This window comes from Cyrtonyx montezumae, unplaced genomic scaffold (assembly GCF_038088225.1).
Source record: "Cyrtonyx montezumae isolate F1298 unplaced genomic scaffold, pur_monq_1.0 scaffold_2, whole genome shotgun sequence".
Classification (NCBI taxonomy): Eukaryota; Metazoa; Chordata; class Aves; order Galliformes; family Odontophoridae; genus Cyrtonyx; species Cyrtonyx montezumae.
Genome location: NW_027071936.1, coordinates 60662049 through 60689796, shown reverse-complemented (window position 1 = coordinate 60689796; position 27748 = coordinate 60662049). Strand labels below are relative to the sequence as shown.

The window sequence follows — 27748 nt, the reverse complement described above, 5'->3', positions numbered from 1 at the left end:
GTCCCTGCTCATTGCAGGGGAGTTGGACCAGATGACCTCCAGAGCTCCTTTCCAACTTCTATGATTCTATGATTCCAAGTGGATTTTCCTCCACTGCAATCTTTTGCTGGGATTTACAATAGTAGAGATAGAAAGAAAGGCCAAGATGACCACACTCTTACGTGTTCTGTTCAGCATTTCCCCGGCATTGTACTTCTAGGTAGTAATGTAGCACTTGGGTGTTTCTTTGGCAGCTGCCAATTAACGGTACTACATTTATTTGGTCACTTTGGCTCATTTTGTCACTCGTGAATCTTCATTTGATTTCTGATGTGTTCACCCCATTTGTATTTGTGGGGAGAGCATCTAAAGGGATTCAGTTCTCCTTCCCCCAGCACTGGGATGTGCAAGTTAGTGGATGAAACATCAACCCTGTTCTCGGCTCTTACCCCATGCAGGACCAATGGCCAGCAACAGTAAAAGAAACCAACATCTTTCTGAGAGGAACACGTGCAGACATTCCTTTATCGACACCGTCATAATATGAAGTGTGTAGAATTACTGTGCCTAGGTTAAAAGCTGTGACGTTCGTTTCCACAGTGCTGATCTGCAAGGACAAAACCACTCACAGAGAGTCACCACTGAGCTAGGAAGGTGGCAGCACGGTGCAATCATCACCGCTCCAGCTGCAGTAAAGGCATCCAGGAAAAGCAGAGTGCCATCGTGGGGCACCGCGTGGAGCACCGCTGCAGCCCGCACTGGCACACCGCTCTGCATCCTCCTGTTTGTCCTGAGCATTCAATTCTCCGAAACTGGCCACACATGGTACAGCAGGATGCCCTGAATACTGGTGGTTGTCACTTTTATTTACTTGTACATCAGTAGAAATAACTTTTTTTTAATGAAATGATGTCAGGCTGTGTGTGGTGCTGTTGTGCGTCTGCTTCGGCATCCCCAAAGTGGGCATGGGGGGATGGGCTGCTGCTTGGACGGGTGATCATAGTGGTCTTTTCCAGCCTTAACAATTAATGATAGGAAGCAATCTGCAAACACTAGATGAAGAACTCTGTCCTTCTTGGGAATTTTTGGGGGCTTTTTATGCCTGTGGTATTCTAATGAAACTCACCCCGAGCCCAGTTTGAGTTTCACACAAAAAACCCACAGGATTCAGTCCCCAGATGACAATGTGCTGCAGATTCTACCAGTCAAGCCCGGCTCCTTTCGGAAGATAAATAAGCCAGCCTCCGTGGGATACAAGCTAGGCAGAGCTGGGCTGGGTGCAAAGGCATATCCATCCTCCTAACCGTAGCTGAGAATCTGCAGAAGGATTGGGGTTGGATTTGTGCCCCTCCCTTGTGATGGCAGAGCCAGGGAAGGGCCATCCCCGAGGCCAGGCCTCCACGCTCTGCAGAGAGCCCTCCGCGATGGCTTCATCTCCCCAGAGCCCTGCCCACTGAGGAACCGCCTGGCAGCCGGCAGCTCTTCTCTGCTCGTTCCTTCCCCACATGGTACCGTGGACGAAAAAGGATGAACGTAGAAGTGGGGCCTCACCTGCCCAAAGCACGGTCATGACACAGAACGGCAGAACTGCCAGCGCGGTTGTAGTGTTTAATCTCAGAGCAAGCAGCGTTTGTTTCCATTAATGCCGTGGTTACACGTAGTTGCGCGCGCACACCAATGCATGCATGCATGCACACACACGAAGCACGCACACAAAGATTCGGCTTGACAATGAGCAAAACCAGGACGCGACGTCCGTCGTTCAGTGACACATCCCGGGGTGCCACCGCTATGGGCACAGCGCAATGGGACGCGCTCTGCAAGGAACCTGCGAGCCTGAATGGCAGCAGCGCTGCTGGGCACAGCAGCCAGCAAGCCCAGCACCTGGAGCAGCTGTGGGGCTGCTTCCAGCCACGCTCCTGCACTGCCGGCAGAGAGGGGCTGCGTCTGGAGGTGGGGAGGACAGCGCATCAGGAGGGTCTCTTTACTGGGATGAAGCCCCCACTGTAAAAACTGGAAAAGTAAAAACAAATAAACCCTTTTCGTTTCCACTCAAGATTATTCGAGTAATTTTTATTGAAAATATAAGATCTACAAAGCCATGGATACCCAGCGTGGAAGAACTCATTAAGTTAGCACATTCATCTTGAAAAGGAAAATTTCAGGTTGACCTAAGGTACAACAATGTTCAATTTAAAATCTTGTCTTTCCTTCTGTAAGTTTCAAATCTCTTTTCAATAGGAGGTTCTGTGCAAGAGCTGCTTGTCACGAAAGGAAACACTTTACAATTCATGAGTGTGTTCATTATAGAATAAATGAACAGCAACAATATACTAGCCTGGTTTTTTTTCCTGTTAACAGTCGTGTGTTAAAGTAAACTCTTAGTTTTGCTGTGTTTTGTTTTTCCATGATTTGGAAATTAGTTACATATGCACCAAAGGAGCTAGTAATTTCTGCTGCTTGTCAGCTACACACAATGAGTATATTGCTGTGTGCTTTCCCCAACAACGAGGATTTTAGTAAAATGCAAGGTGTATACAACATAATACCAAAACCTGCATCACAGAAAAGGTTAATTGTTTTCTTATTCAGCTGCCAGAGTTGATAACCTTATGCCCCTCCCCAGAGCCAAAGTAGGGGTGGCCATCTGTTAGGTTATGTAAATTAAACATACACATTTTCCTTGTTGGCAAGTTCCAAGCAGTAAGCGAGAGTGCAAACAAGGATCTGTAAGCTGCCACAAAATGTATTCGTATTTCTACTCGGTGTTGTAAGAGCCAAAGGGAGGACACGTATGTCAGATGTTGAAAGAACAACTGAATCTTTGTTTTTGATCATCATGGTCAGCATGTCATGAGGTCTTGTGTCTGAACACGGCACCACACTTGGACATCCCATAGCCTTACACAGTACATTTGTGTTTCCCTAGCCACTGAGCACTGGTCTCACGGAGACCCCGACTTCATAAGCTAACAAAATATAGATTTGGGTGCTGAAGAACCAAAGGGAGGGCTTATACAAAGATAATTAACCCTCACACCGAAACCGAAATTTAGGATTTTACTTAAAGCCACACTGAATCAGTTGTGAGAGGGTGAAGATATAAATACACCTCTCTACTTCATCGGTAGGAAGGTGGACAACTGACCATTCAAACGGAGGGTCTGGAAACAAAGTTTAGTTGTCCTTTAAACAATGAAAAGGAGAGGCATACATAAATGGTCACCAAGGCACAATATGACAAAGGTGAAGAGTCCCTGAGACTCTGGTCTGGGTCTGTACCATTCCCCTCCCTATACAAGTAAATGAGAACATTTAGGAAAATATAATACAAAATCTCTTACAGGAAATATAGACTACACTTGCTAAAATCACTTCCCTAAAAGTGTTTATAGCTTTTTTCTCTTTTTTGTTTCTTTTTTTTTTTTCCTTTTTTTTTTTAATTTCTTTTTTTTTTTCTTTTTTTTCTTTTTTTTTTTTTAAAAGACCTTCTTTAAACAAGTAATGCAAAGACTGGTCCATTTTTTCTTACCCGGCAAGCCAAGCTCTAATGACTTCACTAAGCAGAAGTTGTATTAAAATACATCTTCATAGTATTGCTATAATTTGGGTAAATACGTTCTGAACAGCTCGATGAGTACTAAATAAACTTTGCTGTTTTACAGCATACATTTAAATTTTTTGCACTTTTTTAAGAATAGAAAATGCAATTATAGTGTGCAAAAGAAAAAAGGATTAATTATCTTCTAGCTGAATACTGTAATTTTAAGCCATGCCTTCCATAAAAATGTATTGACATGTGTAAAAAAAAAAATACAAGCAAACAGAAGTTTCATTTCCTTGCAAGGACAGATTAGCTCTCACAATCTGGATCACATGAGTTCTGTATTTCTCAGGCAAAGAAATGAAAAAACAAAAAAACAAAACAAAAAAAAACCCAACAACATAGAAATGCTTCAATGTCATCCACTCCACAGTAACAGGCCCAAAGTGCAGAGCTGCATTCCTCCTGTTAGCATGGATGGAACAATTTGCTGCTGGTTGGATACTGAGTACAAAAAAGCAGAAGAAAGTTGAGATCATCCCACATGAAGTCATTACTAGAGCTGGCTTTTCCCCCGTTTTGAAGTACAGTAGTGACTTGTAAATATGACCTTTTCTAAAGATCATCTGCAATGGGAAGGTTTACCCGCCTGCTTCACCCAAACAACTGCTGAAAGGATTGATACAATAGAGCCTGCTCTACAGGGTTCCATATTGGGGTTTTTTTCCATGTAAAAATACCACCAAAAGTTTTAGGTTTGGGTATCTCTGAATCACTATCACACCGTAGTTTCCGGTTATCCTTCGATGTTTGAGAATGGTTTCTGCAAAATCAAAATAACTGTCAAACTTCCTTATGCCATGCTTCCACCAGTTTGAATTTAATACTTCTTGAACGGAATGACAATTTCTTTTCTTTAATTTGCAGTAGAGCTACATCAAGCTAGCTTTAAGTCACAACTGTACCTAACCACAGTTCTCTGCAGCAAACCCATGATTTACAATATCTAATATTGTGGTTACAGTGCAGGGAACCGTGGGTAAGAAACCTCCATGTCAGAGTACTGTGGTTGGGGTTTCCCGGAAGAGTGGCAGTTGACACCTCTGGAATATTCATATATAAGTGCTTCAGTCAGATGGTCCTGAGTTGAACTGGTAACTCAGGCACTATGAGAGCCTGGCATTCAGTCTGCGGGAATGTGTGTAACCTCCATCGCTCGAGCCGCTTTGCAAACTGTAGTGGTCTTCAGCATCACTGGCACTTCCAATACTGTCCATTTCCCCTGGTGCAAACTCCATTCCTTCAATGTCTACTTCTAAAGAAAACATAAGAAGCGCATTTTCAGAAACGTGGTGCCTCCGACAAGTAACCGGGGCCAGTGCTGCCTACGTAAACCAACGTTCAAGTGAAACCCCAATCATTCATTTTCTGTAATTAAGAAAAGCCTGCAACAGTAGCTCCCGAGGTAAGCAGCATCTTGTCCTCCTGAGAATTAAAATCCCTTCTGTCCTCATCTACACAAATACTCAGCATGACACCAACCCTAAATGCTGTCCCAGAACCATTCCAACCCATTCATAGACACTGATCTTAAAAAACAAAACGAGAAGAAAACCCAAACCCTCCGGGCTCTGAGCTGTAGCACCATCTGAGGTAACTCAACCCATGCAGGTGTCAGCTCGCAACGACTGTGGTGCAGCCATCTGTCCTCGAAGAGCTGCACTGTGACCAACAGCTCCATCTCCCATGGGCCCTGAGAAGGGCTGTGTGCGTGAGTTCTCACTCGCAGGCACAGTGCCGGTCAGAAGACAGGGAGGTGACAGGGATGGGTGACGGGGAGCTCCGAGAGCTCACTCTTAAATGAAAGCCAAATGCAGGAAACACTTGGTGATCACAGCACAGCAAATACCCTCAAATCTCACAAGAAACCATGTGGAATTAATTTATTCCTGCATTATTATGAATTAAGACAAATGGCATCCTTTTTTTCCAATCAAAAAGTATCATGCCGGCCTCACCAATAACCACACTCAAAATGTGGAACACTGAACAGCATTTGTTTCAAAAACTGGCATGCTGCATCAATAGCTTTGAAATTGAAAATGTGTTGTTCTTTATTCCATAGGTTGCACAATGGAACAGTTTTGTCTGGGTTTTGTTGAAAACTTGACCTTAGTTCTAAATGGTGCCCGTCTGTTTTCTTGCTTCCCCCTCCTTTCCACAGCCCCCGCGCAGTTACCTTGTTCAGAGTCGGTGGATATTGTTGATCCCATGCTGTCAGTGCGGATGCGCTCCATGCCCTGCACGGATAGCTGCTCCAATCTGCGTTTGAGGTAGCGGTGCTCCCGCTGCAATTGTTCTTTAATATTCAGAGCTTTTCGGTCCTGTTCTTCCAATTTCTTAAAGAGAGAGAACACCAGTAAGCCAACAGATCTTACTTGTGTTAAAGCATCGGTAACTCAGGATCTTCTCTGACCAGTTCTTTCAGAGCAGGAGCTGATGATCAGACCAAAGTATTTTTGTTACCACCCTGTAGAGCTCCATACAACTTCAGCTGGCCGGTCCAGAGGCGAGTTGGTTTCACAGTAAAATATATGGACACAGTAAAAGAGAATTCCTTAGAGACTCTTTTGCCACTAGCACAGGTTTCTCAGCTAAGGCTTAATGACTGTTGCCTTGGTTCTGGGAATATTTAAAGCATTTTGTCAGGATAACTCGAGCACAGCTTGGGTTTCAAGCAGAATTTTATGTCTCTTTAGGTGAAACAAGAGAGCTATCACCGTAAAGGAACTGTTACAAGCTCCTCAATGCTCCCTGTACTACTACAGGCTATGGAAATCTTTACCGTTTCTGAGTGCTTCATCATTACTACTCCAGTACTGCTTTATACACGAAGTAGGAGGAATTTACCCACAACTCCTTTCATCCTTGCATTTCTCTTTCCTAGCACTTCTCCGATAACTCTGTGATAACCCCATACAAAATCAGTGCTATTAATCCAATGCAGCAAACAGCCTGTGAATGGGTCCTTCCACAGTCGGCCCCTAATCTTTCCTGTTACCTGAATAAAATAAGGTGTTCATTTTGGAAATAATACCTCACGCTGTGTAAAATGCGCTGCACTGTTGGTACAAAGGTGAGAGCAGGGATATTCTCTTTCCAGATTTCAGCAGACTGCTTTTCCAATCACTGATGGCTACTCTCAAAAATGGACTATGTAGCTAGAGAAGAAGGTAGAATGGATATGACTGGATCAAAAGCACGAGCTACAAACAAATCACACACACACAAAAGGCAATTCTTTTAATCTAAGCGATGACGTAAATTACAGGTTCTGGCAGAAAAAGCACTTATAAGCTAGAGCAAATTTCTCTTTGAGCAGTGTTTACATGACCACTGAGATTTAGGAGATGTACTGGGAGCGAATACAGCTGCTGCTGACTCTTCCCTACCATCTGAATGAACCTACGTGTGGTTTTCTAGAGGAGAGTGGGCTGGGACTGCATACAAGAAACCATGAGCCAAGTGACTGTAAGAACTCTGCTGTTCTAATGCAATCCCGAAAGCAAAAGTATTTCTCTTTGAAAATATAACTGATATTACTCAACTCGGCAGCTTCCCACCTGAATGAAACCTAACTTCTCACTGTAGGCTCTCTCCCAGGCTGCACACTACCCAGATATGCATCATAGGTAGGAACACGATGTTACAATAAGCCAACGTGTCAGTACGTCCATGTGCACAGCACAGCAAATGTGCCCGATTGATCAGATTTCCTTTTCCTGTATTTTCCTGGCCGTGGTCCCAAATGCTTCACAACTATTTTGGGAACGAACTCGGTGATTCATATCCAGGAGACTCAAAACCGTCCGATCTCTCAGGGCAAGTTTCAGTGTATGGGTGTGTGAAAAGTTCAGCAGTGTTGGAAGGGGCAGTGCCTGCTCCAGCAGCACAGCAGGGAGGTGGCTGTCCGAATGCCTGCAGAGCTGAGGAGGGCAGCAGGCGGGTTCAGTTAGAAGCTCGGAAAGAAAACAAAGCTTCAGTTTCATTTTTCAGAAAAGGAGTACTAGGTACCGTGCACCCGATGGGCTGGGAAGGAATCTGTTCCTAGCTTTGTTTTCAGCAGCTCAGATGTTAACTTGGCTAATCCCTCACACTTGCCACTTGTAAAAACAGTTTTTCGATCTGTATGAATAAGGCTGTGATAGGGGGCAGCCCAAGACAAAAGCCACACGCACTGCCTTTCATGCACGTTAGCCCGAATTATAAACAAGAGGTCAAAATCTCTGATGGTCAAAACAGGGACTGCTCAGCTGGAGTAAACATGCTTAAAAGAGCTGAAGAAGGAGCTCAGTAACCTTGTTCACAAGAATGGCTTTGCTTAAATTCACCCTCGGTGCTTCCTATGAATTAATTACAGCCATTTCTGCAATTGTGCCAAGTGTCACTGCTGCGCAGCAGCACGCTGGTCTCCAAAATATTCCCAGATCACTGGCAGTGTTCAGCCTCTCACCACACTTCTTACCTTGCTCTCTTTTCCCCTGTAAGACTGAAGAAACACCAGACAAATAATTGCAGTCCTGGACACGGCATCAGAAACCTGTTCTTTAGCCTTCTGCATTTCAATACTTATCGTCTATCTGCGTTTCCATTCCTCTGAAAATGATGAGAGTGAAACTGCTCTGTCTTAGGAAAGAGGAGAGCTGAGGAGGAATGTCCTTTGAGTCGTCTGTGCACACGTCTAACCTGTACTGTTGCTAAAGCACAGGTGAGGTTTCGTTTTTGTTTTCAGCTTGTGGCTCAGGTGTTGTTCACACAAAACATGCAAAGGGAGTGGCAGTCACAGGAGATGAGATTTTATTTTTGCTTTCTTTTAAGTCATTGGCACATGCTCCAGGATCTGGTTACTGGGGTAGGGGATGAGGGTGAGACTCATTAGGAGCTCCAATCCCTTTGACTCTGTTAGTTATTTCATTACTAATTACTGGCATTTTCACTTCAAAATTAGTACAGTACAATGCTACCTTGCTCAGACCTTATAAAATAAATACCTTAATCAAATAACACCCATGATATATATAGACATATTTTAATAAAACGTAAACCATTAGTAATCACAAAACCACCATTTCATATATCTGAGACTGCAAAGCACATAAAAACTTGATACTCTGAGTGAGAACCCTGCTTCTAATACAGACCAGTAGAGCCAGAAGATCAGACATATGGATACAGATTTTGTGTGAAAATTAAACTCCTCTCTACAGATACACATTCTGGAAGGTTATGCTTTAAAAATATAAAAATACAGATGAATGTTTTTACCTTGATATGCATCTTAGCTCTTTTCAACAGGCTTAGAGTGGTGTGTCTGGTGCTGTCCGGCCCAAGAGGCACAAGCTGTTTTAGCTGTTCCAAATATAGCCGGAGTTTAGCCCGTCTGCAAATATTAAAAATGAAGAGCATTGTAGTAAAGTTGCACTTGAATAGCACATCCTATATGCAAACACCATCTGTTTGCAGGATCTCTCTGCAGAACTCGATTCAACAGTGGCTTCCTCTCCCCTTCCTTTGGCAAAGTTTCAGACCAAAAGGTCACTTGAAATGTAGTAATGCTGCTTGGCACATTTATACACTATTTTCATACCTATACTTCACAGCACTTTGCTCAGTCCAATTATTCCCATCTTAAGGAAGGGGGGGTTACACACAGAGAAGGTAACTCAACCACGGCTGCGCATTGAATCCGTGGTTGAATAAAGAACTAAAATGGAGACCTCACCCCAACCCGGGTGGTCTTCCAGCCTGTGGGAGGGAGCAGAGGCTGCACACCACAGCTCCCCCTGCCCGATGCCGTAGCTGTGCTCATGGCTGTTTCCAGCTACCTCTCAGCCCTCGCCATAGATCCTTTTTGCTCCTGTCCATGCATTGACCCACATCACTCTATAAAGGAGCCAGAGCAACACTTGGGGCAACACCAATCAGCTCCACTAATATCAGGTCCATTGCTGATGTTCATGGGTACCATTACCACTCCCAGCAACCCCACTCCTGTATTAATGGCATCGAATCCATTGGTAAAAATGAGAGGATAAACAAAGTGACATTTCTACAGCTAGCTGGTTTCCATACTTTTTGTATTTCTGGCAATATGCAACTCTACTGTAACAGCCCAAAGTGAGGCAGCAACAAACCAAAGAATGTTACACCTTTCAGTTTTACACCATGGAAACACATGCAGAAGCATTTACATGAGCAACATCTCTACCATTATCTTTCCACCAGCCCAAACTGAACAAAGCAATGATCTGCAGCATGCCTACAGCCCCCACGCAGCACTGGTAATATGCGAAGGAGATCACAAGCGTGACATGAATAATTATCTGTTTCCAATCTGCTATATGCTGCATGAAGGAAACAAACTGTGCAGTAATGCTCCTGGTCAGCACACTCAGAACAAGAATTCAGCATCTGAAATGCAGCTTAAGAGGATTCAGCGTACACTGAATGACAAGTGATATCATATCTGGAATAAGTAATGTAAAAACCTGAGAATAAATGGGGGGGAGAAAGTAAAATAAAGCCTAATGAATGTTCAGTCCTGTAATGATGACATGCTGACTCGTAGCTCTGGCTGCCTATAAATTAGCGGTGAATTAGGCACGAATTCAAAGAGCATTTCCGTATAATTGTCAATTCTTTCTTCAAGTCATTTAGGAGAAAAAGATTATAGGTGGAAGCGCGATTCGAGAGAGAACAGGCGCACGTTGTTTGCTTAGGCCTGCGGTTTGGTTTGAACGCAGGGCTCTGCACCTAACAACCGAAACACTTTTACTTCACACACAGCCCCACAGGCAGGGGCAGCCCCAGCAGAACACAGAGCACCTGTGGGACTGCTGGTCCCAGCCGGGACCCTGACCTTCACAACACAGCCAAAGGATGAGGTGCCACCACCAGGGCCTGCTGGGAGCCACACAGAGAACACAGGGAAAACATTTCTGTTTCTCTAGCCTTTAATAACTACCTGTGTTTTTGTGTGTGTGTTTGAACTAAGATCTTGCTTTGGGCACTGAATTCAGTTCATCTTTTTGTTTATCTAACTGGCCTCTAAGCTTGCACACGGTCATTGCGTCACTCGGCACAACTTGGATGCAACTCTATTTAGACAGCTGACAGAGAAGCAGAGACTGAGGATAAAGGAGGACGTGGCAAGAAGGATACCCACATGGTGAACTGAGAGTTATATACACAGAACAGAAGGATTGCTTGCAGTAATTAAAAGTATTACAACAAATACACATAACTGCTAATCTAAGGTCTACTTAATACTCAAAAGAAGGGTCAAAAGAAAGGGTTTAGTGCACACATTAGCACCCACTGGGGAATGAGCAGAGGTACACACAGTGGGCGAGGCTGTCAGCCCTGCTGAAGCACTGCTCTTTTATGTCCTACACCGTGCAGGACTTTAGAGAAGTGCTGCAAAGAGCACATGACTGAAGTTAATGGGAATATTTTAACTGATCAATGAGAATAACTGAAAGGAGCTCAATATTAAAAATAAGAGTAATAATGCCTTAGAACATCCTCCACACTAACAACCGACAGTGCTGAGTGTAATAAACACATCTTACTGAAACATCCACTCTAACTTCATCTTTTTTTGTTTTATTTTGTAAACAAGGGGACCTTTTCTTTCATTCTTTTAGCCGGGTCTTTGCATAAATAAGGGATGTTTATATGGCTAATTCATGTATCATAACACAAGAGTATCATCAACAGCCTGGGTTACGAACACAGAAACCGCAGCCCTTCACAATTACTAGAGTAAACACCCCCATGTTTTCCAGCTTGCACATCTTGGGAAAAAAAACCTGTAAGAATGTTAAGAAAACATGGCTAGCATGTTGCAGGAACAGATCACAGCAGCAGTGAGGGACTCTGACTTCACAGCAGATAAACTGTCACACGCAGGATCTGTCAGCACTAACTTCTCCCTGACTGCAGGGAACTGACAGCTTTTCCCCCTCAGCCGATGGAAGCCACCCAGAAGGCAGCCGCAGAGGTAATCACAGCCTGAGCTCTTTGTGTTCTGTACATCAGGCCATGTACTCCACCTAGAAAATGGACTCCTCTGGTCCCAGAGGAGCTGGGGAACAGTCTCTGTGCATGCGATGCGGCTCAGTGCAGTAATTACACTGCTCCAGCTCCAAAACACGACACCTTCGCCCACACCACGCATGATGTCAGGCGGGTAAGCTGGTGCCTAGAAAAGCACATGCTTTTCCCCCCTTCCTGCGGATGCACAGAAATATTCCCCTCCCTGCTACTGAATTTACCTGAGAAGTTTAGGATCTATAACAAGCCACCTAAAATCTGCATACTCAAGTTGTGTGGCAGGAGTGAGGGGTCAAGGGAGGGAGAAGCCAGGTGACCTGCCTCAGACACGGCATGTGCTTTTCTGCCTGAAGATGAAGATGGTCAAAACTCCATAGAATCATCACAGAATTACAGAATGGCACGGGCTGGGTTGGTTTGCAAACTCAAAGCCCACCCAGTCCCAACCCACTGCCATCAACTGGGTGCTCCTCACCAGCTCAGGCTGCCCATGGCCCCATCAAACCCAGCCTTGACCACCTCCAGGCATGGAGCAACTGCAGCTCTCTGGGCAACCTGTGCCAGGGCCTCACCACTCTCTTAGTAAAGAAATTCCTCCTAATGAGAGTGGTGATGCACTGGAACAGGTGCCCAGGGAGGTGGTGGAGTCACCGGCCCTGAAGGTGTTTAAGAAAAGAGTAGAGTTGGCACAGAGGGACATGGTCAGTGGACGTGGTGGGGACAGGTTGACAGTTGGGACTAGATGATATTGGAGGTCTTTTCCAACCAAAATGATTCTATGACTCTACCACTATCAGACTGTAAAAAATCAGTCTCCTGTTTATAAGCTCCCATTGAGTACTGGAAGGCCACTGTGAGGTCTCCCCAAAGCCCACTCTTCTCCAGGTTGAACAAGCCCAACTCCCTCAGCCCTCATAGCAGAGGTGCTACAGCTCTCTGTGCATCTTCGGGCTTTTCCTCATGAGTAAGCATACCACGTGGTCCTGTAAATCCACATTCTAACTCTACTAGTGCTTAATAAAAATGAGCTACAGCCCCTCTGCCTTACTCAAAGCTCCCCTGGAGTGGCTGTCCCACAGCAGGTGGCTCACTGCTTTCACAGAAATGACAATCACTTGTTGACAGCCACCCGAATGACTCCCAACTGGGACTCCCCTGAGCTGGCTCTGAACCTGTGAAAGCAGCACTGGGCAACACTTATTAAGTAATTCAGCCAAATGAAGCTGCCAGGCCAGAGGGCTACATGTGGGGCCTACCTCAAGGCACCAAGCCTAGGTGCCCAGACAGGATGCCATGCCCAGCAGTACTGGAGATTCCTCCACACAGCACATCCATAGATGTTCACTTGAAGGCCACCCTCTGCAGTCCGCAGACTCCTCAGAAAGGCAGGAGCCACGCTGGCTGGAGGAACTCGGGTTTACCACTCTTCCCAGACAGGCTGCTATGCAAAAGCGCATTAGGATCTTTGACTCTAACCAATCTCAAGATTGCATACATTATTCTATTAAATAAGTCAGGAAGCTTCCCCATAGGTATGAAATTCTGGACATAAATATATTTTAGTACACCAAGAAATTGAACGCTTCATTGCAGAAGGAAAAAGAAAAGAACAAAAAGCCCATTGTTCACACTGGATAATCTTAATACCAAGAAAACTGCAACAATTCCAAGAAATTCCTACAACTCCTTGACGGGTGGTTGCAATGGGAACAAAATACTCCTCAGTAAGGCCAAATAATGAAGTAAGAAGCAATGGCTGTGAGGTACAGGATGGACACTAGGAAACAAACGTATTATGAAAGATGACCTTGAGAGCTTGTGTGTCAGAATCAAAGCAAAGGCCAGTAAGACTGACATTATCATGGGGGTCTGCTACAGGCCACCCAACCAGAATAAACATTTTATAGACAATTGAGCACGGTCTCATGGTCTCTATCTCTTGCTCTTGTGGGGGACTTCAGCTTCCCAGACATATGCTGGAATTTTAACACAGCAGAAAGGGAACAGTCCCAGAGGTTCACAGAGTGCATGGGAGACAACTTCCTGACTCAGTTGGTGAAGTATCCAACAAGGGGAAGCAAAATCCTGGACCTGCTGTTTTTTAACAGAGAAGGTCTTTTGGAGAATGTTAAGGTTGGAGACCGTCTGGGGCAAAGTGATCACGAAATAATAGATATTTCAATCCTTGCTGAGGCACAGAGGGGAATCAGCAGAACTGCCATCTTGGACTTCCGGAGGGAAGACTTTGGCTTCTTTCAGCTTGTGGTTGAGAGAGTCCATTGGGAGGTAGTTCACGGGGGCATGGGAGCTCAGGAAGGCTGGGAATACTTTCAGGAAGTTATTCTGAGGGTGCAGGAGCTGACCATCCCCAAGTCATGAAAGACAAGCTGAAGGGGAAGGAGACCAGTCTGGCTGAACAGAGACCTTTGGCTGGAACTGGGGCACAAAAGGAAAGTCTATGGTCTTTAGAAGAGGGGGCAAGCTAAGTATGAGGATTATAAACTTGTCGTGAAGCTGTTGCAGGGAGAATATTGGAAAGGCCAAAGCCCAGCTACAACTGAACTTGGCTGTTAAGGTGAAAGATAACAATAAATATTTCTATAAATACATCAACAGTAAGAGGAAGGCCAGGGAGAATCTCCATTCCTTGTTGGACGCAGAGGGGAACATGGTGACCAAGGATCAGGACAAGGCAGAGGTACTTAATATCTTCTTTGCCTCAGTCCTAAATAGTAAGATTAGTTGCTCCCTGGGCACACAGCCCCTTGTGCTGGAAGATAGGGATGGGGAACAGAATAGGCCTTGCAAAATCTACGATGAGGTGGCTTTGGACATACTCCAAGAACTGGATGCTCACAAGTGCATGGGACCAGACAGATTGCACCTGAGGGTGCTGAGAGAGTTGGCGGATGTGGTTGCCAAGCCACTCTCCATCATCTTTCAACAGTCCTAGCAAACCAGGGATGTCCTGGTGGACTGGAGGCTGGCAAATGTGACGTCCAACTTCAGAAAAGGCTGGAAAGATGATCCTGCTAGCTACCGACCTATCGGTCTCACTTTGGTGCCAGGGAAGGTTATGGAGCAGCTAATATCAGGAGCCATCGTGGATCAATTAAAGCCCAGCCATGGGATCAGGCCCAGTCAGTGTGGGTTCATGAATGGTAGATCCTGTCTGACAAACCTGATTTCATTTTCTGACAAGGTGACCTGCTTAGTGGATGAAGGTAAGGCTGCTGATGTGGTCCACCTGGGCTTCAATAAAGCCTCTGTCACTGTCACCCACAGCATCCTCATGGAGAAGCTGTCTGCCCATGGTTTGGATGGGCATATGCTCTCCTGGGTGAAACACTGGCTGGATGTCTGGGCCTGAAGAGCTGTGGTCAATGGAGCTAAATCCAGCTGGTGGCCAGTCATAAGTGGTGTCCCCCCAGGGCTCAGTACTGGGGCCACTCCTACTCAACATCTTTATCAATGACCTCGATGAGGGGATGGAGTGCACCCTCAGTAAGATTGTAGATGACACCAAACTGGGAGGGAGTGTTGATCTGCCAGAGGGAAGAAGGGGCGCTACAGAGGGATCCGGATGGGCTGGACTGATGGGCAAAGGTAAACTGTGTGAGTTTCAATAAGGCCAAGTGTTGGGAACTTCATTTTGGTCACAACAACCCCAGGCAACCTGACAAGCTTAGGCAGGAGTGACTGGAAAGCTGCCAGATGGAAAGGGACCTTGTACTGATGGACACTCAGCTGAACATGAGCCAGCAGTGTGCCCAGGTGGCCAAGAAGGCCAATGGCTTTCTGGCCTATATCAGGAGTGGTGTGGTGAGCAGGTTAAGGGAAGTAATCCTGCCCCTGTACTAAGCACTGGTGAGGCCCCACCTCAAGTACCGTGCTCAGTTTTGGGCACCTCAGTACAGAAATGGCATTGAGGTGCTGGAGCAGGTCCAAAGAAGGGCAACAAGGCTTGTGAAGGGCTTGGAGAATATGCCCTATGAGGAGTGACTGAAGGAGCTGGGGCTGTTTTGCCTGGGGAAGAGGAGGCAGTGGGGAGGCGTTACTGCCCTCTTCAAATACCTGAAAGGTAATAACAGTGAGAGTGGGTTTGGTCTCTTTTCAATGGTGACAGGACAAGGGGAAATAGCCTTAAGTTGCGCTGTGGGAGGTTCAGGTTGGATATAAGAAAAAACTTCATTACAGAAAGGGTTGTTAAGCACTGGAATAGGCTCCCCAGGGAGGTGGTTGAGTCATCATCCCTGAACGTGTTTAAAAACCGTCTGGATGTGGTGCTCAGGGACATGATTTAGCAGTGGGTTGTTAGAGACAGGGTAGTATGGGTAGGTTGCGGTTGGACTCGATGATCTTGAAGGTCTTTTCCAACATGAACAATTCTATGATTCTGTGATTCTATGAAGGCAGCACACAGCCCCAGTAGGTTGCCCAGAAAGTGCTGTTGCTGGAGGCTTTTCAAGATTCACCTTGTTGAAACCAAAAACAGTCAGAGGTCCTTCCAATCAACACTGCTGTGATTGTATAAATCAGATCATTTGGAAATCTGTAGTATTTGACTCACAAGACTGCACTTGCATAGCAGTAAAAAAAAAAAAAAGAAACAACCAACAAAAAACCCACACTAAGTGCAGTTCAAACTGCCAATCTTATCCAATACAGCACTATAGGTTTGTGGAGTGACCTGATCCACCTACAGTCTTTCCATGGGAGCTCTCTGTAGCTTTTTTAGACACAGTGCGGTGGATAGAAATAGCCTGCAGACAGCCAAAAAGTAGGCAGCAAAAAGCTATTGCTCAGGCAGCAGCTGCACAGCTCTCTTGTGGTGGTGAAGGTACATTTCCTAAACCACACAAGTGCAAATCAAGAGATCTAATTTGGGGTCTGTTGTTTAACCCACCGTTCTGCACAAAGCCAGATGAAAGGCAAAGCTTTCTTTTGGTAATGCATGTCCAAAGCAAGCTGCTTTACCTATGTGTGCCACGCCTCAGCCAGGTCTAAGTGAAATGACACGGCACAGACACCCACAACAATTCACAGGGTGGCAGTGAAAAATCCTGCCATGTCCAAGTGTGCACGTATCACACCACCTCAGAGGGGAAACCCACATGGACAGAGCTGCTGACAGCCCTCCACACATCTGTGATAGTAAGAATGGGGCAGGCATGTCCTCCAGGCTGCACTTGAAGACACCAAGAGCAGTTCCCACTGTCGGTTTTGTGCTGCTCACTGCCCGCGGGAAGCATCAAAATGGCAATGCTCATCCACAGTTTCTCAACAGACACAGACAAGAGCACAAAGCTCAAGAGATACAGACCAAATTCCTGATGTGTCCACCCTGTGCATCAAGACCTCAGTCCACAGCCTCTCCAAGTTAGAAGAGTGACTCTCTCACACGTATGCATTCTTGAGCTGACTCAATGCTGGCTGTAACAGGGAAGAGACAACTACCAGCAAAGCCTGATGTCCCATGGGAAGTCCCAGAACAGCCCTGCCTGCTCCATACCTTCTCTACCCTACTAGCAGACTGCCCAGTCAGGACACCCAGCTGTCCTGGCCATACAGGGAGGTGTGTGCAGCATCTTCAGCTGTTGGGCAGCAAGGATCTGAAAGCACATATGGGCATGAAACAGTGCTTGCCTCACAAGAAGGCCCAAGCTGTGCCTTCTGCAAGATGTTTTCAGTGCTTAAAATGCTTGCATGGCTGAACATGTGTCTGTATTTCAGAAGTCCCAAATTAGCCTACTAAACTAGCTGTGTCTACAGGAGGTTGACATACTCTTAAACCAATTGCTAAATGTATGTACTTGGGGATGTTTTGCAAATAAAAGGACACGACCAATCAAACACTCAGATGACATTGAAAATGCAACCATTAGAAGCTGTGCTTAGTGCGAACAACAGATATATCTGAAATAGATGCAAAACTTTAAAAAAAAAACCATAATTTCTGTACTTTATCTACTTCAATTCAAGGAACAGACAGCTTCAGAGCCCGCCATTAGGTAAGTCCTGTCCTGCCTCACAAGCAAAGTCCCCACAGTTTTTAATACAAACAACCTCCCCACTTCAAAAATCATAAACCTATTTCAGGTAACCTGAATAAAAATTCTGAAATAAATCTAGGAGAAGCAATATTGTTACAAACTGGACAGAGTCACTGAAGCATTTCAAATTCCTCCTTTCGTGTTTCACATTTTTTTCCACATTTAAACCTATCCTGGTCTTGTGCTGCGCAATGAAGTTAATATACACAAGTTTAAATATAGAGCAGTTACTAAATTTTTCATTGTTGCATAATGACTAAGTAATCTGGATTAATAACGTACCTAGGATAAAGTCCGAGAAGGATCTCTGCACCAAAAATTCACTTCTGGAGTCAGACGCTCTCCAGGTACTACGTTAATCAAAGCAGTTTGGGCTGAGCCCACCACTCCAGCTCAGAGACCCCTGCAGTGAGCCAGCTGCAGGGTTTTCTTCCTTAAGAAAAGTGATTTTGTCTGCCCACCAAACAAGAAACTCAGCATAAAATACAGAAGTGAGCTAGCTAACTGCAGTTGTAAAACACTGTGTTTTTAACAGGAAGACTCTTCACAGTTTTATTTATGAGAAGCCAACACCTGTATGGGGAGCAGTAAAGTTTTAGAGAGAATCAGCAAACGAGGATCTTTTGTGACACGTTCCGGTCATGATCAACACGGACAGCATTACTACGGAAATCCTTATCACTAGCTGTTTCTAAAAATGCCAACCTCACTGCCGTGGGCTGGGGGCCCCACCAGCTCCATCGTGGCCTCCAGGTATGGGGCACCTGCAGCCCTCTGAATAAAGAGCATCTTCCTGATATCTAACCCAAATCACCCCTCTTCTAAAGAGCCCGTCCCCCTCCTGCTTACAGACTCCCTACAAGAGCTCCATCTTTGATTTTCGTGCATAATCACATCTGAGTGGTGACAGAATTTTGCTACAAATAGCCTTCTGGTGCTAAAAACGTTTTCATGCTATCTTCTATATTCCTGGGTACCATGGTCATACGTACAATGTAGATACACACATGATTATATATCCCGCTGTGTAGCAGGAGTTGGTATTCAGGCACACCTGCCTTAGCATAACACTTTTCCTCAAGTGTCAGGAATGATATATTTACAGCTCAGCAATGCTTTTTATAAGCTACCAAATTAAAATACCAATTAAAATATATTTGTTTACACATGCATTTAGAAAGACTGTACCAACAACTTCCATCTTAAGAAATCACAGAAACTCCACTACAGAAAAACAGTTCTGAAGAAACCTTCCTAATAATGGTCCAGACAGAACGTAGAGTATCTTCAGAAAGTGACCAAATACAACAGAAGATAACAGCCCTCCGCTGAAGTACAAAATCCTGTCTTCTCCATATATTCCATATTTATTTCAGCCAGAAACGTTTTCAATTCTTCACTCTACAAAGGATACCTCACACATATGTCCATTTTTTCAATAGAGGCTCATATTCAGGCTGCACAATCTACTTCATCTACACAACAAATTGACTTTAGTGAAAAGGAAAGAAGAACTCTTAGTATTAAAGCAGTGTACCATGGCGAGGCACCCAGCGTGCTGCACTTGGACATTCTGATTGCTTCGAGATGTGTGAAATATTTGCTCACAGCTGAGCGCCTCAGAGTCAAAAACAGAAAATTCAGCAGTGCCCTTACAGCAAACTCCTTCAGTTTTTATAATGCAGGGGAAAAATAAATCAAGCAAATAAATCACTGTTCTGCAGATATACTTCTCTTTGAACGAAGAATAAAATGCTGAAATTTGTGCTGCAGGTGAAGATTCATAGGTTTGTTGAAAATTATATATTTTTTGCCTTTTTCTAATACCCCAGAGGTCTCTGCATCTAAATTCAGTGTGGACGCACGGGAAGGTACAGTGGTAACAGATGGAAAAGCCTGCGAGTGCACTTCAATGCCACACTGCAACAGTCAGCACAACAGCCTATTTTAGCATGTACTAGGAGTTTCAATGCTCCACCTGCATTTTCAGCATCCAGAATATTTTTATGCCTCTGTTTCTCTAAATTGAAACAGGCCAGACAGCTCTAGTGGCAAGATCAGTGGTTTTGAGATACTTCTGTAGTGTCGGAATAGAATCACAGAATTGTCTGAGTTGGAAGGGACCTTTAAAGGTCATCTACTCCCGTCTCCCCGCAGAGAACAGGGACACTGCTTCCCTACAAAGGCCATGTCTGCAAGTGTATCATATAATCATTACCTTTGAAAGAGCTTGTGCTGCTCTGAACTTGGCCATCCACAAGTTTTCATGTGAGCAGTGGTCAGAAATGAGCAGTGATGGTCCTAACTCTTACACCACAGAAGAAAACATGTGCTGCCTGTCACAGGGCTCACCACTTCCCATCTCAGTGCTTTCTGCACATTTTCACTCTGAAAAATATTTACGCCTCTACACCAATGCACACTGCAGCATTCATAGTGCATTCTGTTTACTTACACTTAGTGCCACTTCAACCCACTTGCTGAGCCAAGACCCCACACCATTAACTTTGCTTTTTCTTTCCAGAAGTTTCAGCTCATACACGTTTTAGAGTACATTCATGTACCAGGCCTATGCCTACACCGTTTAGCAAACAGAAGTTGAAGGAAATACCTGCAATACCACAGATGTATAAATTTTTGGCCAGGCACGCGTGCTGGCAGCAGAGTGCAGAATGCTAGCTGGGGACAGGTGAACCTGGCTGCTTTGAGAGCAGGAGGCTCTGGCTGCTGATGAGAGGATGCTTGGCAGGCCCTGCTGCCCACCTTGCTCTTTTCCCCTATTTCTCTTTTCCCTGTCCGTCCAGCCTCTCCCTGTCCTGAATTATGAGCATTAGTCTACATAGATGTTTTTTATCCTTCAGGGTGACCACGAGCAAACTTCTAAAGCTCTTTGCACTCTGGTTGCCACAGGAGGGGGGGGGCTGGGGAGGCCAGAGCATCTCTGAGGGTAATGGATAGACTGCTGAGCATCCCAGAGACGTGATTTATTCTGGCCAGCAGAAGACATAAAATCCCTATGGTGCAGCTAGTGCCTCTTACCATATAATTTCTCCATCTCCTGCCACTCAAGTCCTCCTCCTGCCACTGTGAACTGTCAGGGAGGTGTGTGAGATGCGACACTGCTGTCTGCCCTCCAGTGCCATGCTCTGTCACGTCCCTGCAGGCCAGCCCCACACAGGACAACGTCCAAATGGAGCGTCTCATTTCCAACCAGGCCTGTTCCTTCTATGGACAGGGCGAGCAGCGTGTAGTCATGCACAGCAGCAAGCAGCATGAGCAAGGCCTAGTGGCAGGGAGGACATGGCAGCTCTTCCAGGTGCCAGCCACGGCTGGTGGGGAAGCACAGCTCCAGGCTCAGCCTCAGGACAGGCATCTGACCGCCCTCACCTCCTCCTGTGTGCCCGCACTGCTGCTCCCTGCAGCTGGGCCTCGCCGCTGTTTGAAGCTGCTCTTAGTGGATGGCAGCCATGGGGTCTAGCAGCCCTTCACTGTCTCCTTCACCGGAGATAAGTAACTGAAGCGTGCAGAAGTTTGAGATGTGCTTCTCAGAAACAGTCCATCGGAATTTACAGGCTCTAGAGGGACTCCCAAAAGCATCAGAAGCAAACAATGGCAGCTGGATACCGTTTGACTTTCCTGGATGGTGACCATCTCAGAGTTGCACGTATAGGATTCCCCATCCTCTGACCAGAGGCAGTAAAATCTCTGACCTTGTAATTACGAGTCTGAGGCAACATAAATCTATTGTTATGGTAACTGCTGAAAGATTTCACCCTTGCAGAGATTTGTTTTTACCTCTGTAAGTAAAACAGCAGTGATTTCAACCTAGATTTAGTATCGTAACCTTCACGTTTTGTTCATCTACAGAAAACGCTTTTCTGTATTTTAAACCTTCAAACTCAATGTCAAACAACTGTGAGTAATCCTTACACCTACAGAAGAGGAATTTCTGTTTCGAATGTCTTCTATCTTTAGTTCTGTTATCTACTGATTATCTTTTAACATTTACCTCCCAAACGCTTGTGAGCAGTGGCAGGAGGTACCACACAGCACAACGGGCAGCGTCACGCTGCACCCACCTCACACGTGCACACCAACAATGCCTTGTGGGGAAATGCACATCTGTACATACCTGGAAGTAGAGTCTACCAAAAATAATCAACAGTGTTTTCACTAGATTTATTAACTGCTTTGTTCCTCCAGCCTTACACTTGTTTGTTTCTCACATTCAAATGCACATGTTGCAACTCGGTGGTCCTCCTAAATGAAACCTCTCCGATCCATCGGCCTTACTGGCACTCGTGTTTCTCAGATCACTCTGTGGGGAGACTTAAGATGCGGAGTTTCTCTGTTACCTCAGAATAGTGATGGACCAAATTAGCTAAGGCAAGTGCCACTGCAAGATCAGCCCACTCCAGTATCCAGCAGCTTCAATTCCCACTTGAAGTGACACAAGCTGCACACACACCTAGACACACTCCCTCAAAACCCCAAGAGTGGATTACAACTCCATCTGTACACAAGGGCAGTGCTCTTTGGGCTGTGGCAGCTGTGGTATTCAATATTCCTTCTTGCTCAGCAAATCCAAGCCTCCCACCACAGGTTTGCAGTTCTGCTTTTATTTGCTGCCTTTCCCCGTGTTCCTGTAAGGAATCCATTGGGAAACAGCAGAGCATAGGGTGAAGAGAACTGCATTTACCAGAGTGAGGAAAAAAGCTCTGCTACGACCCGGGGGTTGTTCTTTGGTTATCAGACTGTTTCCCCACATCAAAATGCTAAGCAAGAACATCATGTCTCAGGACAGCTGCCAACAGGAAGGATCTTCGAAAAAATTAAATAAATAAAAAGGGAAGGGTGGGGGGGTACAGCGCTTGGAGAGGCCCAGAGGAGCTGAGCTGTAGCACAGCACTAAGTGAAGGGAGCTCAGCACAAGGCCCAGCAAACTTCTCCTGCCTCACTTTATACCTCCCTGCAGACCTAGTTATTTTATACACAGGTCAAATGCAGGGAGAAATGCATTCAAGATTTATTATTATTTTTTTTTACATCACCATATGATGCCAAATTAACTGAGAGGCAAGTCAAGCTCAATTATTTTACCTAAATTAAAACCATGCACTGGCTTCACACACTGGCTTCACACACTGCCACTTTGGGTGGCAGACAAAAGAACTAAATGGCCTTTTCCTACCTGAAGGTAAATGCAGGGGGTGAGGCCAGAGTCCCTGGAATACCAGATACCTGTGGCTGCCACTTAACTGTCTGCTGTACCTCTATTCCCAAATGAAATGGAAACATCAGGTGCCCAAATTAACCCTACAGGCCACCTCTAGCCTGACAAATGCCACCAGAACCTCACCTGGCATCACAAGTATGAAACACCCACCACAAGAAACCACAGCTCACACCACACCTCTGAAACCTATTTAGAGTTGAAGCAACCATATCTCCATTTAGGCACCTATCAGTCACCTTCTCAGTCTCACAGGAAGCTCTGAATGGGAATTTCAGAAATATGTATTCAATGCTGCTTCTTACTTCCATTTTTGCTTGTGCTGATACTTCAACACCTGTATTATAGAACCATTAAGGTTGGAAAAGACCTCCGAGATCATCTTGTCCAACCTTCAACCCAATGCAACCATGCCCATCCCCAATGTCCCTCAGTGCCACCTCTACCCTTTTCTTGAACACTTCCAGTAAACAAGCAAAGTTAATTGGCTTTTAGGGGAAGGATGTGGTGGGTTTTGCTGTCTTTATTGCTGCAGATACCTGAGATGCCTCCAGTGAGGCAGCGTGGTGCTTCCTGTCCTTGCCAGAGGCAGCAAGGTGCCTGCTCTAGCCAGCCCAAGACTGGCTCTAGCCCCAAATGAAAACACCAAGGGAGAAGAACAAAAGAAATAACCCTGAACTAATTAAGAACACACGTCCCTAAATGTCCTGCGGAACATCCCAAACTCTGCTATAGAAACCTTGTAATTAGAGGTGGATAGAAAAAACAGTGTAGGTGCATATATAAACAAATATAGGGGAAGAATTAAATACACCAGCTGTAATTAAATACAGTCTATTCCAAGACTACAATGAATCCAAAGCTCAGCAACACTTTTGTAATATTTCTCCCCCCAAACAATGACCCAATCTGGTGTCATGGGACAGTGCAGAGTTGCAGATATCTGACAGCCCTGCCTGAAAGCTTAGCTGTAGCTCACCACAGCACACGCAGTCCCTTGTTTATAATATAATTTCCGTTCTATTTTCTTTTCCATTCAATGGCACAAAGCTGACTGTCTCTGTGCCAGACAGGGTGCAGTTGTGCACAATATGAAAGCGATCCATTTTGAGATGGCAAGGTATGGAATGGCTGCTCACAACTCTCCCCCTTTCCTGCTTCTTCCTTCCTTGCAACATTCAGCCCTGATTTCTTAAAAGCCATGTTCTGAAATAATTTGTTAATAGAAGAAAAACCTTAAAGCTTGGACTCACTTGCCATGTGAGTATGCAAATCCACGCAATGGGAACCAGGACACCTGACAGCTTATTTCAAATACCTGTTAGCACCTAAACCCAATAGGTGCTTCTAGCCAAACATACACAACCAGCTCCCAAATTTCCCTACAAGAAATTATTTGCTCCACCCACGGTGTTCATTTCAGCAGTCAGCACAACAGCACTTCACCTATCGGGATGAAGGCAGCTTTCTTAGGGGAATTAGAGGGTTTGCTACCTTTGTGCTCTGTAAGTACCAGCTCCTGTGGTATGTATGACACAGTATCTGTGCAACTGATACTTGCAAACACCGTCAGTCGGTCCTCCTGACTTTAATAGCAACTGCTGTGTTTTGACAGCAACTGCATGCCAGGCAGGCCCCTCATTTAGCATCCTGTGTCTTCACTCAGTTATCCAAACAGTAAGCAGGTAAATTCATTAGGCATTGATCCCAAGGTGCCCAGTGGGAGGACAGGACTCAAGCACTTCTCCTGGCTTTTGGAGACTTTTCTCTATACACAGAGGTAATCTTCCTTCTGATCCTTCTGCTTTCTTGCTGTAAGGTAAAGTTTAACTCAGGTTTTCTTAATGTAGGGCAGGCAGCCTGCAACTGGAGTTATTAAAGTTAGAAACATCGCAACAGATGACCTCACATACATACATCCAAGCCCACACCTCTTCTGTATCAGCTACGTCGATCTCCACAAGCTACATAATTAGTTACGCTAATTTATATAGAAAAAAGTTGTGTAACATGAGCTAGGCCTAACGAGTAATACTAGCCACCGAGCCACCCTGCTCTGAACACCCCTGCTCTCCACACATGCAGTTTCCATCACAGAGAACAGCACTCCACAAAACCCCAGAACAACCCTCTCCTTCCCAAAATAGGCAAAGAGAGACGAAAAAGGGAAAATCTCATCCGTTCTTGTGAGATGCACTTTTTAGGACAAGAAAAGTCAGTTTTAACCAGATCACATGTGTGGGGCTTCTGGTGTTTGTTTGTTTGTTTTTCAAAGAAGGCTCAAATTAAACTGCTGTGAAGGAAGAGCATTATGCTTTTTTTAAGGTTATGATCCAATGGCTGAGCAGAGCTTCCAGAACCACAGCTGCATGCTCCATGGCACGCTGTACCACCACGTGTGTTGAGTAGAGAAGCAGACTGGGAATTAATTGATTTGTGAAGGAATTCTGTGCAGTCAATCTAAGCCATGGGCTGTTACGCCCAAGTGTCTGCTAACAGAGACCAAGAGGGGAAGGCTGCACGACCTGTAACAGCAAAGTGCATGCTGCTCCATTCAGAAAGCACTGTTTTCCATTTGGGACCAGGCCACACTGTACTCAGCATTGTAGTTGTGTAAATATCCCATGGAAAGGGCTCTAAAATAGAGCTGATGGTGCTGACACAGCATGCAGAGGAGAGGATGGAACAAGACACACGCAGAAGAGCATCACCTCCTGCAGACTAAGCTGGTCCCTCAGTGTCAACCCCCACTCTGTGTCACCACACACTTTGTGCTCAGAACATGTCTGGGAGACATTAATCTGCTCTCCTGCAAATTTGGTGCGAGACTTGCATGGGAGATATTAATCCACTCTCCTGCAAATCTGGTGCAAGTCCTGAGCTCAGAGTCCATCTGGCCTTAAACAGCAGAGCCATGCTTCTGACCTGCAGGTGTGTTCATGAGCTCTGCTCACCATGGCAGACATCACTGCTCCCAGTATTCATCTGAGGGCTTCCACAGATTTGGGATTCAGTCATGGATTCCCACTGTGTTATGCAGGTCTTGCTTCAGAGACCAGCTCCCTAAAGCCCATTAGCTGCCTCAACACCTTAAAAAATAAATAATCAAGATCCACCTTACTTGCTAAGCTTAAAAGGCAAATTGCACTTGCTCGGGTTGCCCAGAGAAGTTGTGGATGTCCCATTCCTAGAGGTGCTCAAGGCCAGGCTGAATGGAGCCCTGGGCAGCCTGATCTGGTGGGTGGCAACCAGCCCACAGTAGGGGGTTGGAAGTAGATGATCTTTAAGGTCCCTTCCAACCCAATCCATTCTATGACTCTAAGATTGTTTTTTCCATATCTAATTCAGAAAATCTCTTCCTTCTACAATTAACAGAGCAGCCACCAGCGAGCATCTCTTCCTCTGTTTGCAGAGGGTAAGCACCAAGCCGCTGTCTGTAGTTGAGGGTACCCATTAACCTCTGGTTTGTACAAGAGCAGTCAACTCTTCTTACCATGGTGGCCAAGAACTGGTCTGGTCAACTGGCAGATGTTGAGAGCATAAACCACCTTCCACACAGTCCATTAGGGGCAGAGAGGAAAAAAGGCATGCACTGGGATTCTCAGTCATCTTCCTTCTGCTCACTGATTGTCCAACCAGGAAGCATGTGGCACTCAGGAGCCTGAGCCCATACTGAGGCCCTGCAGTTTAGCAGGAAAAACGACATGACAGTTTAGTCAAGAATGTATTTCATTTTTTATCACTAAGTAAAAGCTCTGTCCACAGAACAAGGATGTGTACATGTGTGACACCTGGAATACAACGTTCTTTGCAGATCAATTCAATCACAGAATCATACTAATCACAGAATCATTATAACCATCAATTCCTAAGCTTCATCTGATTAATGCACCGCTGCTTCCCAGAACAGCAGTCTAGGTAGGAAAAGACCTGTTGGGAATACATGGCCAGTGCCCATTGCTGTGGACACTGAAGAGACAACACTACAGCATGCTGGAATTTATAATGGCTATTGCAGCACATCATGCACAGCAAGCCACAGGTCTGACATCTGCTGAATGCCTGAGGATGGGGAAAGGTGAGGAAAGATCAGTGTGGTGCAAAGCTCTGAACATTCTGATTTCATTGATTCCATGGATTCTTCAGACTGAAAAACACAAGCCCCAACGTATGCTTTGCTCCTCAGCTGGAAGCCTGAGGTTAAAGTACAGGCAAGAAGGGGTTTGAGCTGGCTAAGGCCACACCATTCAAGATCCTCCAAGAGGCAGAGCTACCCAGGAGGGAGCAGGTATTTGAGCCGTGTGCCTGCCTGCCTGCAGAGGCAAGTCAGACTCTTACACATCATCTTGTTTAAGCAGTGCAAAGGTATGTTTACTGCAATTCATCTGAAAATCACCTTACACCAACAGGAGAGTGTAGAAAGTGCTTCACTTGATGAGAAAGGGATAACAGTGTGGAGGTACTGTTCTGCTTGTAAGACAGTGTGGTTCCCAAGTACCAGCTATACAACCTGGATGGTTTACATGCAGTCTGCACATGTCCCACCAATGGCAGCAGATTTTATAGACCCATTATAACAACGATATCTGTACCAGGTCAGCAAGACCCATCCAATTCAGCAAAGTCTATAACAGCAGCCAGATCTGGATGCTAAGGAGAAACATTAAACTGACAAAGGAGTGAAGTGTACTGTTCTGTACTGCAAATTAATACTGCCACTTGCAGAAGCAATTCCACCCTGTCCTGAAGCTGGCATTAGGGTGTGCCTACGACAATCAGTTGGGTCAGAAAAATGAACTGGGAGAAGCAGCAAGCCTCCCTGAT

At 45.4% G+C, this 27748-nt stretch overlaps 1 protein-coding gene across 3 annotated transcripts in view; it reads right to left on the bottom strand.

The window, feature by feature from the left end:
* Positions 1-4258: 4258 nt before the first annotated feature.
* MXD4 (MAX dimerization protein 4) overlaps positions 4259-27748 on the bottom strand; it is a 36724-nt gene continuing 13234 nt past the window's right edge. For all 3 annotated transcript variants that reach the window (XM_065735879.1, XM_065735880.1, XM_065735881.1), the window contains exons 4-6: positions 8849-8963; positions 5763-5922; positions 4259-4838 (exon numbers count right to left, since the gene is read on the bottom strand). In XM_065735879.1, the coding sequence (XP_065591951.1) occupies positions 4690-4838; positions 5763-5922; positions 8849-8963 (424 nt within the window). In that variant the 3' untranslated portion in view covers positions 4259-4689. The remainder of the gene's footprint in view (positions 4839-5762; positions 5923-8848; positions 8964-27748) is intronic.